This window comes from Drosophila pseudoobscura, chromosome 3 (assembly GCF_009870125.1).
Source record: "Drosophila pseudoobscura strain MV-25-SWS-2005 chromosome 3, UCI_Dpse_MV25, whole genome shotgun sequence".
In the NCBI taxonomy this organism is placed as follows: Eukaryota; Metazoa; Arthropoda; class Insecta; order Diptera; family Drosophilidae; genus Drosophila; species Drosophila pseudoobscura.
The window spans coordinates 5,963,816-5,975,733 of NC_046680.1; the positions used below are offsets into that span (position 1 = coordinate 5,963,816).

The 11,918-nt window shown below is 42.8% G+C and overlaps 1 protein-coding gene across 1 annotated transcript; it reads left to right on the top strand.

The window, feature by feature from the left end:
* Positions 1 to 2,160: 2,160 nt before the first annotated feature.
* Positions 2,161 to 9,583, top strand: CSN7 (COP9 signalosome subunit 7). The gene is made up of 5 exons (XM_001360258.4): positions 2,161 to 2,460; positions 2,528 to 2,780; positions 8,727 to 8,947; positions 9,016 to 9,169; positions 9,315 to 9,583. Exons 1-5 carry the CDS (start codon positions 2,275 to 2,277, stop codon positions 9,335 to 9,337), a joined length of 837 nt encoding a protein of 278 aa, XP_001360295.2. The 5' UTR covers positions 2,161 to 2,274; the 3' UTR covers positions 9,338 to 9,583.
* Positions 9,584 to 11,918: the final 2,335 nt, after the last annotated feature.

Genomic DNA, 11,918 nt, shown 5'->3' on the forward strand with positions numbered 1-11,918 from the left:
ATTTTAGAGCTTAGTTGTCAACTGGCATGGCGTGGCGTGGCATTCTCTTCTCGAGATGTCGTGTGGCAAATGACGAAATGGCTTGCCTTGCCGCAAATCGCAAATTAAATTGAAAGCCTTCGTTCTATAATCTCGAAAGCAAGCCGAAACAATTGAACTCAACGGAAAAACCGAAACAAACTTCCAACTGCCGATTCATTGTGTGTCAAATTAATGACAAAGTAAAATCTCAACAACAACAAAAATGAAGAAAAGAACAAATACGGAACGAAGAAAGTTTTCCAGCATGAAATAGCATTGAGAAAAGGCGAGAAAAAGTGCACAACTATTTGGTACCCTGTGTCCTTTATAGCACTGGTTTTGTCCAGTTTTTATCCATTGGTCTTCTATATAGATACTTGATTTGCTCTGTGCCGAAACTATCTGATTACACATCACTGTGGTTGGTAGCAAAAACTCCGCACCGGAACTAACTTTTTCCCCACAGAATGCCAAAGTGAAACATTTCCAAATTATTTCAAAAACATTTCCAACGCACACACGGGAAACTAATCACGGCTGCACTTTGCTCAACCACACCACAGAGCAGAAAATGCCGAGAGAGGCCGTAACAGAGGCAGTTACAGTTACAATTTTGTAATGGCAGCGCAAATCCAAAACTCGGAAAATCGAATAAAAATGTACCACCAACGAGAGCTACCCATGACCGCTGGCTGGTGAGGGGCTGGCAGTGGGCACTGGACACTGGGCAGACGTGCCAATCCAATTGGAAAAATTGGAAACAGCCTGGTCAATTTCTGGTCAAGTGTTGTGTCCGTACCCGTTGGTACTTTCAATCGACCAGACCAGACCAGTATATGTACTTATTCGAGTATGGGAGACGGGATGGTGAAAGGTACACAGAGCCGAGAGCAGAGAGAATGGCAGACAATATGTTTAACTAATGGATGGATACTCGTATTTTGTTGTAGCATTTTAAAGTTTTTGTTCTTCTCTTTGTTTGGTCATGATCTCTGCGTGTTGTCCTAAGGGGCCCTGACCTTTAGTTAACTTTTCATAATCGATGAGCAGGCAAATCCCATATAGAAAAGCCGCTTCCCCGCATCCCCTCCTGGGAGACAAAATAAAGGGTTTTCAACTTTAACCCTGCACCTTTTTTCATATTCTCCATCCCCTTTACAATAATAACAAGTGTGGCGGCAGGAGCAAAGTTTTGGCAGCCGAAAGTGGCCTAAAGAATATTTTTTTCCCCTCCCAACCTCTCGTCCACCTTCCTTATAGCTCCCCAAGGGGCGTGTTTGTCTGTGAGTGGGCCGAATTGTATGCAAAGTGTTTTCAAATAAAGAGGCTAAGCTTTAAACATAATGGAATGAAAGTAGGGGAAATAATGAGACCAAATGTGCTCAGGATATTATAAAAAGGGCTACAAGAGAGGGAAAATCACATAAAAATATAAAATATAAATGGAAAGTAGGCCAGAAAGTATTTGCTTTTATTTCAGTTAAGAGTTCTGAGAACTACGCTGCTTTTTTAAATTTTTTATTCGCGAGATAAAACTCAGGAGGATTATATACGGTAATACTGTATGGTTAGTGATTATATGTATTCTTTTCTGTATATTTTAAAGTTGAAATTGAAATCTATCCAATAGCTCGCGTAGCACTTTCCTTGGTTACTGTAGTCATGGTCAGGTCAAAGGATGTGTATTTGTTTGACCTTTTTTTCTATAACTTTTTTTGATATTAGTTAAAATTAGCATTTCATGAAGAAAGTTTATCTATCAATTGCATACAATTTTGTTTTCAGGAATGGAAGCCCTAGCTAGCTAGAAATCTCAAATTAAATAGCAACATCGACGAAAAAATCGTAAGATTCTTGACGGAGAACGATTAACCCATTGTAGACCAAGGGGTAGTTTCATATATCACCGAAAATTATAAAAATTTAACAACTTTAGCGCAGATATGGTGAAAATTATCGTAGTTTTTGTAAGTTCAGAGGAAAGATGGCATGGAGCTACAAGAAGAATTTACAAACAGTAATATTTTCCGACATTTACGTCAAGTCGTTGAACTGCTTTAATATAGGGGGCTTAGGTGGGCTAAGTTCGTTTTTTCATCGGTATGTTTACAGTATATTTCGAAAATTATATGGTATATTTCAGTATATTTTTGACAGTCAGACCTATCGATATCCCGCACTTCTCTAACTAAAATAAAACACAAATATCCCGGGTTTGTTTTACCTAAAAAACCATAGAATTAAACCATTAAAATGACGCAAGACATGCTTCTTGGAACTGAGGAACCGAGCAAGAGCAAGGAGACTTTCCTGGAGAAGTTCTGCGTGCTGGCCAAGAACGCCACTGGCCCCGCGCTGCTGGACGTGCTCAAGCAGGTGCTGGAGGCACCGAATGTCTTCGTTTTCGGGGAGCTGCTCGTGGAGCCCAATGTGGCGGAGGTTTGTGATTGATTTGCACCTTGCGGAAAGTATCTCTGACCTTTGATAACTTTGTTTGCTTGCACAGCTTAAAGATGGTCCCGACGCAAAATACTACAACACTCTGAACCTGTTCGCCTATGGCACATACAAGGAATATCGCGCCAACCCCGGAGATTACATCGAACTGAACCCAGCCATGCAGAAGAAGCTGCAGCACCTGACCATCGTGTCGCTGGCCATCAAGACGAAGAGCATTCCGTACGCCCTGCTCCAGAGCGAACTGGAAATCGATAATGTGCGTCATCTGGAAGACATCATCATCGAGGCAATTTATGCGGGTAAGCAAAGGCTTGCCGTCGAGTCGGTCAACAGCAGAACTTCTGCAGAGACGCTTTCAGTTGAAAGTTAATTGAAAAAGTTTACGCAAACATTAGCTCAGACGGCGGCAGCAGACATTTGGCTTGTCTGCCTAGACATCAGGTGCAATTAGGAGCCTTCAACTTGTTCTTAACCTTGGTCACGTTTATGCGGGCGGGCTATTGTCTTAACTGCTCTCATAGTTCACGGAAACCTGACGCACAGACGAGAAATTCTCCTTCTCAATGGCAACCTTGTCTGGTGGCTGGCAGTATATTTTCTCTTCATATTTTGCATAATTGAATCAAATGCTAATTTTTTCACGAGAAACACAGTAACTAACAAATGGCGGAGGAGCCTTAGTTAGCATTTTTGAAGGCAATCATCACATAAATTTCCAGTCCGCCCCTGCTCCCAGGAGCAGTGCGCTTGATTAGCCGGACAGCTGACGCGTCCTGGCGCCCCAGTTTAAAAAAATAGATGGCTCTGCCGTCGACTGGGCTGTGGCGGGTGCTTTCTTTTGCCGGATTCATTAAGTGACGTGGAGAGATAGGCCGCAGCCACCTGACACCAGTTGCTGGCTCCTCGCTTCATCCTCCCACTATGCAGAGAAGTTTTTACGACGTTTCAGCAACGACAGCTGGATGAACACTTTTGCCTCAATGATTGCTCGTTGGAGCTTATGCCTCGCAGCATGTCGGTACTGATGGTGATTCAATCTGTTTTGTTCAAAAACGAATGGATTTAAACTACAGTCAATTGATGTTCATGTTTCGTATTTGTAGAATTTGTATTTTGAAAGGTATTCAAACCGGAAAGCAGAATATTTAAGTTTGATGAATTTACTATGGAACAGCCAAGGGTTTGTTGTACCAGCTCTAATTGAGATTGAATGTATGTGTCATCTATACAGCTCCAAATTCGCATCCGATTCAACTATCAACTTCGAATTCCCTCAGTGCAATTTTTTATTTTGTTTTCCTGTTTTCTACATTTATTAAACTGAATGTGCGGTGGTTGGGCTGTGCTCCTCCACATGACAGCTTCAATAAATCTTTGCGCCTCTCAAAAATCCGCAGTTTACATAGTTGCCACTTTGTTTTCTACCACACTGCAACTGTTTGCTAAAGGCCGTAAATCAAAAACAACAACCAAACTGTTGGATGGTTAGTTGTAAAGCCCTCGAGTCCCGGACCCCACACATTCATATTTACATACATAATGCGCCATGCAAGCTCTGTTGCAAAACTTGTTGGTGGTGTTGATCTTTCAGCTTGGCGACCATAGAGTATGTGTACCGAAACAAAAATAAACCGACACTAGTCTAAGCTGCAGCAATGTTGGTCAGTCGAAGCGTCGGAATGGACTGCATCGGAATGGGGAAGAGGCTTGTGGCAAGTGCTGTGTTTCAAGCACTTCGGTCTTCGACACGATGGCTAGTGCAGTTGATTTGCCGCCGGAATTCGAGCATGGCCAGAGCCATGGGTGCCTGACCAGAACTATGAAAACGTTGCCAAATACTCGTAATAGAATCCGGGTAAGCCAGAGTGAGGAGAGAGCGCCGGAGAGCACTGCCTGCCCAGAGGGTGGTCAAAGCAAAGCAAATAACATGCTAAAAATTTTTAATGGAATCTTTCGCTGTCCATTATCCGAGCAAACAAAGTGACAAATCAACGCCTTATCCCTCAAGGCCAACTGTCTCATAAATAACATTTCCCAGGTATCTGAATCTGTATCTCGATCTGGTCGGGCCCCTCGACCTGAATGGACGCAGTGTGAGTGGGCGTCTGAGATTTATAATATGATAGCCATCATTGGGCCATCAGCCATCCACCAGGGCAGGGCAAGGGGAAGATGCTAGCTGAAATTCCAAATGCGAAATCAGTGCCATAGCATTAGACGTTGTAATCTGACATCGCAATTTAATGTAGTTGGAGAGAATGGAGAACGGGAAGCGGCCCGCCCCTGGCTGCAGGGCAGGTGGCTCTTTGTTTGCGTTCTCATTAATGCTGCTCCGTCTGGCATTAGCGAAGCATTTATCTTGGGGAGGGAGGCCTGGAATGCTGGATGGGCAGGGGGCAGGGGCAGGGGCAGGAGGAGAATATGGTAACTAAATGCTTTCTATAATTGAAATTCACTTGAAAGCCGTTGGACCGTTGGTCCTTGATCTATTAGTGGACTTTGTTTGGTTGGCTCCTGATTTAAACATTAATTTTTCGTCTCAAAGCGAAAGAGTACATGTGAAAATCGCTTCACAAGAAATCTAATTCAGAAATCGACTTCGATTTGTAGCAGAACACTACGACTGCTCTAGAAACACTCCATTAAGGAATATGCAGCATGCCAACGCTTTAGGGTATCAGCATCAGCAGACAGTTGAGCGGTTTTTAATATCCGCGCAAATTTGAAAATGTTTTCCCAGCGAAGAATAACTCATCATGGCGCAATACCGCCTGCATCAGCTGCATCAGAATCCGAACAGCGGCTCTAAAATAGGCGAAAATGCTTGTAAACTCGGGAATTCCATTGCACCGTGCTACATGCCACAAAAGTGGTTTCCGCCTCCGGCATCATCCTTTGCTCAGAGCACTGCGCGCTGTTTCTGACATACGAGTATTGCGTGTGTGGCTGCAGTCTGCAGTCTACTGTGTGGAATGGTCTGGGCCTGAGCCTTGGGCCTGTGAGTAGTTTTCGGGCATGGTTCTCCTCTTGGTGGGGCGCAGGCTTTAATTTCTTTTGAAAGCCTTTATGTCAAAGAAAAGTTCCGCATAATTCTAGGTGCTCAAGAGCGTCTATTTGAGATGGCCTCAAGTTCTACCTCTATTTTTGTTGTTTTCTTGTGCTTTGTGGTTCTATAGGGATTTGCAATTCAGAAAAGCAGAAAAGAAACAAAACAAAAAAATAGAAACCCTGAAAACATTCATATGTTTTACTGACGCAAGAGAGCACTTTACACTTGTTTCAACCAACAAATTTCAATCGGCTTGCACCGTTTCGTAATCTGTATATTATCTGTCGAAAAAGCAATTCAAATTTCACCTGCATTCAATGAAAATTGAATGCAAAAACGGATTATTAATTCGAGTCTATCGAAGGGAAAACATATCCATGAAACACAAAAACCCAATGAAGGACTCGGATCCGTTTAGGATCTGCAAGAGTTTCTGGGTGTTTCCCAAAGTGCATTGTCTATTCCCAGATCCAAGCTGTCTTCCTGCTGATTGCAAGTTTGTCCCTCGTTACAGGCTCCATTTGGCGGCTACATCCCCTTACCCATTCTCCTGGCACCGCCCCTTCTTAAAAGTGGTGTACTTTGATTGCGCAGCTGTTTCTGATTACTCCATTCCTGAATTTCTTAGTTTCGGATGCCTCCGGCATATGCCTGTTACTTGACGGGCGAAACTTTTTTCGGAGGATGCTAAGCTCTCTGTGAGGTCGTCGTCGTCATCGCCGAGCACTTTCAGTCAGTTTTAGGTGAAAACTTTGCCATAGTTCCCGCGACTTCATATTGATGGCAGAAGTTTCCCGTTAGCTCCCGCCTTGAGGTTAGGCGTTGTTAAATTTATCTGTCGACTTTGTCCTACGCCCTACTGACACTGCCACCCGCTCCTGGTCTTTGTGTAAAATTTCAATTAATAAGTTCTGTTTTATTGCGCCAGGTGCGGAGACGACGGCGCACCCGAGGAGAATGCAAAGCTGTCGGCGACAGGTGCGCGACCTGAGAGATATTTGCGCACTCCGGAGATTGCACTGTTATTTAACGTGGCCTTAGCCAGAGACACAGAGAGAGGTTTTGACTATAGTACATAGGCCTGCACGGGCCTGCTGCCAATTATGAATACAATACTCGTATAAGGGTGGAGGCTTTAACAATTTTATATCCCTCAAAACTGTATCAACAGCCGCAACCGCAACGGCAGCTACAGCCCCAGCCACAACGACAGCCGTCGACGGCCCACTCAGGCGATTCATTTCGCTGTCCGTCAACGGTTTTTTTCCAGAATTTGTGGGCCCAGCAGTAAGCATGATTGATTGTATTCGCTTCGCGTTTCGTGCCACGCAACAGGAAAAAAACCGCAAATTCGCAGGCCGCAGCCCACAGCCTACAGCCCGCATTCTGTGACATGCACGGAGCCTCCGGCGCTGGCTAGGGAGAGGCGCCAGCAGGCGAGACAAGACACATGTCAACGCGAAAATGACTCAAAAATTTTACAGCTTTTGTGGCTCCCATTCCCCCTTCCCCCATACAGCGCAGTCCAACCCATCCCCATTCCCATCTTCATTCCAATCATATCCAATCCGACTTCCATCTGCTCGTCTGCTCATGTTTTTCAATTATTCGTCGCCTACTTGTGGCATCAAATTAAATTTGCTCTCAAGCTAATTAAAAATATGTTTGACAATTTGTCAAACCAAATCACTTAAAGAGTGTAAGCGAAATTGAATTGAATCAGCGTGCGAATTTTTAGCATATTTCATTGAATATTTATGTCACAAGTCTCGGCCATAAAGACAAAAACTTGGTCCTGGTCCGAGTGCAAGTTCTGGTCCTGTGTACCCGTTCCAGGACAAGTGGTCGTAAAGTCAGCTGGGGGAAAAAGCGCTTAAGGGCTTAGCTTCGGCTTAGATATGGCCGAAACAGGAAACAGTTATAGAAGGAAAGCCAACCATTTTCCATGACTTGGGAAGTTGATGCTGTAGTTTTATGAATCGGTTCACAAAGCACAATCACCGAATCCTGTGAGCTTGACTGACGAAGATCTCCGCCTAATCTGCCAGATATAAACTTAATTTCCTCTTTAAAACAAATTTGAAACAGGCAGCAAACAATTTCAATTTCAAATTAATTACACTCTTGTTGCAATGCCTCAGAGTGCATTTGCCGGATTTCGTCCCCTGGAGTGGTGTTTGGCAATAGAGTTGACCAACAGAAACAGTAATTTGACACAGCTAATCGCTACACTAGACGTAGCCTTAAAATATCCAAAGGAAAAGTGAAAGCACTTGTATTTGATTGCCCGGATAACGTATATTGAATACGTGTCTCCACTTTCCAGTATTCGGCATTTTCGCTTCGGTTTGGATTCAATGCCGTTGTTTGATTATTTATTATATGGGGGCTGCAGTCTGTGGAAGCAGCTTCCTAATCAGTATAATTGATTTGGGGTAGCCTGGTGGGATTCCTCCCATTTGGGAAGGAGAGGAGAGATTGATTGAGTGCTTGGCAAATATGGGAGCACTCGGGCTAATCCCATTGTTTAATTAGTTAAGGATTCTGTGACAGCTTAAATAACACTTTTTGGAAATTCGAGACCTTGCACGAAGAGTTTTATTTGTAACCGAATTTGTACAGTATATGAAGGGCTCTATGTGTGGCTGGTAAACAAAAACTACAACCATCCAGTCCGAGAACATTTTTCACCGAATTTCCATCTGCAATGTCATCTGTAAAAGGCATTTCTAAAAGGTTTACCCAAACCAAAAATCGCCTTTACGAATAAATCCCCCTATGGTTTTTAAACGAACAAGTCTCAAATGCGTTTGTGAAACGCTGGTTTTGAGCACTCAACAGGCTCGACAGGCAGGTGGATAGGTAGTTAAAGTTCCAGTTGAATGAAAAAGTTTGCAGTTCCGGTTTCACCAAACAACTCTTCGACTGGGGCTGGGGCGCGTCAACGAGTGCCCACTTGTTGTGAATGTCGAAGGGACTCTGTAATCCTGGCCATGGCGTTGGCTTGTCGCTGGGCGTTTTCACTGCACTCTAATGCTGCCACTTCAGGCTTCACACTCTTGCCAACTTCAGACAGTGTTCGTTCTGGGCAATTAGTCAGAGAAAAGTTGACAAGACGCTTAGGGGACTACTTATATATGCGACGGAAAAGCCGAGGAAAACTTATTAAATTTCCGTTTTTATGTTCCGTTTTCAGACATCATTCATGGCAAACTGTTCCAGAACACACGCATTCTTGAGGTGGAGTACGCCCAGGGTCGGGACATACCACCCGGAAACACTGGCAAGATTGTCGAGACTCTCCAGGCCTGGGTCAACTCCTGCGACGGCGTCTCCAGCTGCATTGAAAACCAGATTAAGTACGCCAATTCCGAGAAATCCAAGCGACTGTTCAACAAGGATCGTGTAGAGCAAGATGTGAGTACACTATCTCAGATTGGAACCTCCTATTGATCCGAGGCTTATGCTTACTCCCTCATTTCCAGCTGATTAATTTGAAGAAAATGCTGAAGAGTCAGGCCTCGGACAGTGATGAGAACATGCAGATCGACACTCATGGACCCAGCGGCAGCGGCGGCTTGAGTTTGGCGGACCTTCGCAAGAAGCCCTCCAAGATGAAGGCCCAGCGAAATGCTGGAGGTTGGTAATTCAAACAAATGCAAATTCTCAGCGAAATCGCTTTACAGAACGCCTACTTTCCATGGCACAACTTTAATGACTTTCTCATTAAGTAGGAACTTTGCCATTAATTATTTTGTCACACTTTTACCCCCTTTCCTTGCAGTTGGTCTGAAGTTCAGCAAGTGAGTGCAGGCCAGCCGAGGGGGTGTTGGTGTGGACTCGGAGCTAAGCCTCGGGGGAGTGGGCAGCACCAGCTCAAGGTCGGATGCAACGCCGCGCAGCACTTGAGAACCGGATACCACTCGGCAAGCAGAAGGACGAAACCAAAACCTAAACAGAACTCATTTTGATTCACATAACAGTGGGCTGTCCGCGGTCTGGAAACCATCATTTAGCATCAAACGTACCAATAAAATATAATAATAACCAAACGTATCAAAGCGCACGTTAATTAGTGCGGAAATTCACACTCATCTGCGTGCTTCCAGGCTCGTTTCCATGTAATTCGTTTATCCATCAGTGCCATCTATCTATTCCGCCGCAAATGGGCATTTAATTAATGTCCAAATTCGATTTTAGACAAATGTTTATCCATCACATCAATACAAATCTAAATTGTGCGTGTTTGCGGTATCCTCGCACTTGGCCAGCACATTTTACCTTTGACGTTATTTGTGGGCTAATTAACTGAGGCGAGTTGAATTATTTTCTGATACCTCTGAATGCCATTCTTTTTCCTATTTTATGCTCTGTTTATCCGACTATTGTTCTCTCTATTTCAGACTCTAATTTGTATTAAACATTGATTAGCATTGTTATAAATGTTTCTTTATTTTAATATGTATGTTCTCTAGTAATGGAAAAGATTTTTAAATTTATAGCCTACGAATCTCCACGCTCCCAAAAATTTATGCATACATGGTCATATTTACTTAGAACATTTCAGAATCAAGCTAGAATATATATTTCAACAAGTATTGACAGTATTTCTGACTAAAACCAACATACGAGTATGTACAAGCTGCAAACAGAAGAGCTTTGCTCATTAATCCTAAGCAGAACTTGAACATATCTTCGACTATTCAAACTTCAGCGAGTTCGTTTTGCATTTGCTCCCCCAAACCCATCTAGATGCACCCTAAAACCCTTCTAGAACCACCCCAGACCACATTCACTTGCACTCCAAAAAGCAGAGCACGAACACAATTCCCCAACAATTTCTCATCTCATCAGGATTCCCATTTGCCCACATTTACTTAATTGCATTTTATGAGTAAACAACATGTACATAGATGTATGTACATATATGTATGTGTATGCACCACATGAATTGTGAAACCTTACAAACTTTAAATGGAATTTTCTCTGGGCTCTACATCTCTTATGAATATGAAAACAGCTCGAAGGCATGTATCTGCATTCAGCTTATTCCAATAAGCTCGATGCATTCGATTGACAGATTTTCAATGGTAATGGTAGATAACTGTCTCATAAATATGACTATATAACACTATAGGTTGGCCCTAGTTCTTTGACCCAGAGAGTAGCTCCCTTTTTAAACTTACGGGACTCTGGGGCATCATGTTCACATAATATTCGGTTTCTTGGCCATAACTGGTTTCATTGTTTTTATCATGAAACGAAATAAGAACAGTTAAATTAATGTAGTACTAACAGCATGACGACAAATGCCGAGTTTATGGATTTTAAATTTGCATCTTGGCGCCTTTGGCATTCAATTCTTAATTTCTTTTCTCTTTTAAGCTGCACAACAAATCTGGTTTGTTAGGAGATAAATTGCTCAAAATTGCGTCCACAACATGCTCTATTCAAATCTAGGGCATATTCAATTTAAGCTGTATAAGGTGAACTCGTTTCTCAGAATCAAACTTTCCACCCAGACCAGCTTGCTTCTAGCCCCTATTGAGAAGATAAATATGAATTATACAAATTTGGCTAATAATAATTCCCAAAAAGGTCAAGGTAGTTTCTTGACACTTTCAAATATCGAATGAGAAGCTGATAACGCTTCTCTTTTGCCTTATTAGTTGAAACACTTTGCAGGTGCTACCCTTTATCCTAAGGATTTAAGAGAGAAATACGGCCTACGAGAATGATTTTGCCATCAGACGAACAGAAATGAGCCAAGACTCTAAGCGGTACTCTCCTGAGTACATCGCTGTATTATATCCCTCCATCTAACCTCTCAGACTCCCTCTCTCTCTCTAAAAGAAATATCCTCAAACACGATGTTAACCTCTTCATCTTCATGTACATTTCTGTCCAATACCGCTAGGGTTTACACTTTTGCACAATAATATATGTTTTTCAATTTTCTACCACAATTATACTATGAAAAGAAAACTTTGGAATCATATTTATCAAAAGGCAAAGATTTGGTATTCGCCCTCTCGTTGCAATAGTAAAAACGACATATCTGATAGATATGGTCGTTATCTATGATTCTCTGTTTTTTGTTTTCTCGAATCTGCAATATTGTGGATGCAACTGATTTTCGTCCTTTGTGGGGGTGGAAGGGGGTGGGGCGAAATTTTGAGATATACGTTTTATAGTGAGATCTAACAGAAGTGCGGATACCAAATTTGGTTACTCTAGCGTTAATAGTCTCTAAGATTTGTGGATACCCTAGATTTTCGTCCTTTGCGGGGGCGGAAGGGGGTGTGGCGAAATTTTGACACAAAACGGTCAAGGTCCGATATCACAGGAGTGTGGAACCCAAATTTAATTGCTCTACCTCTTATGGGTT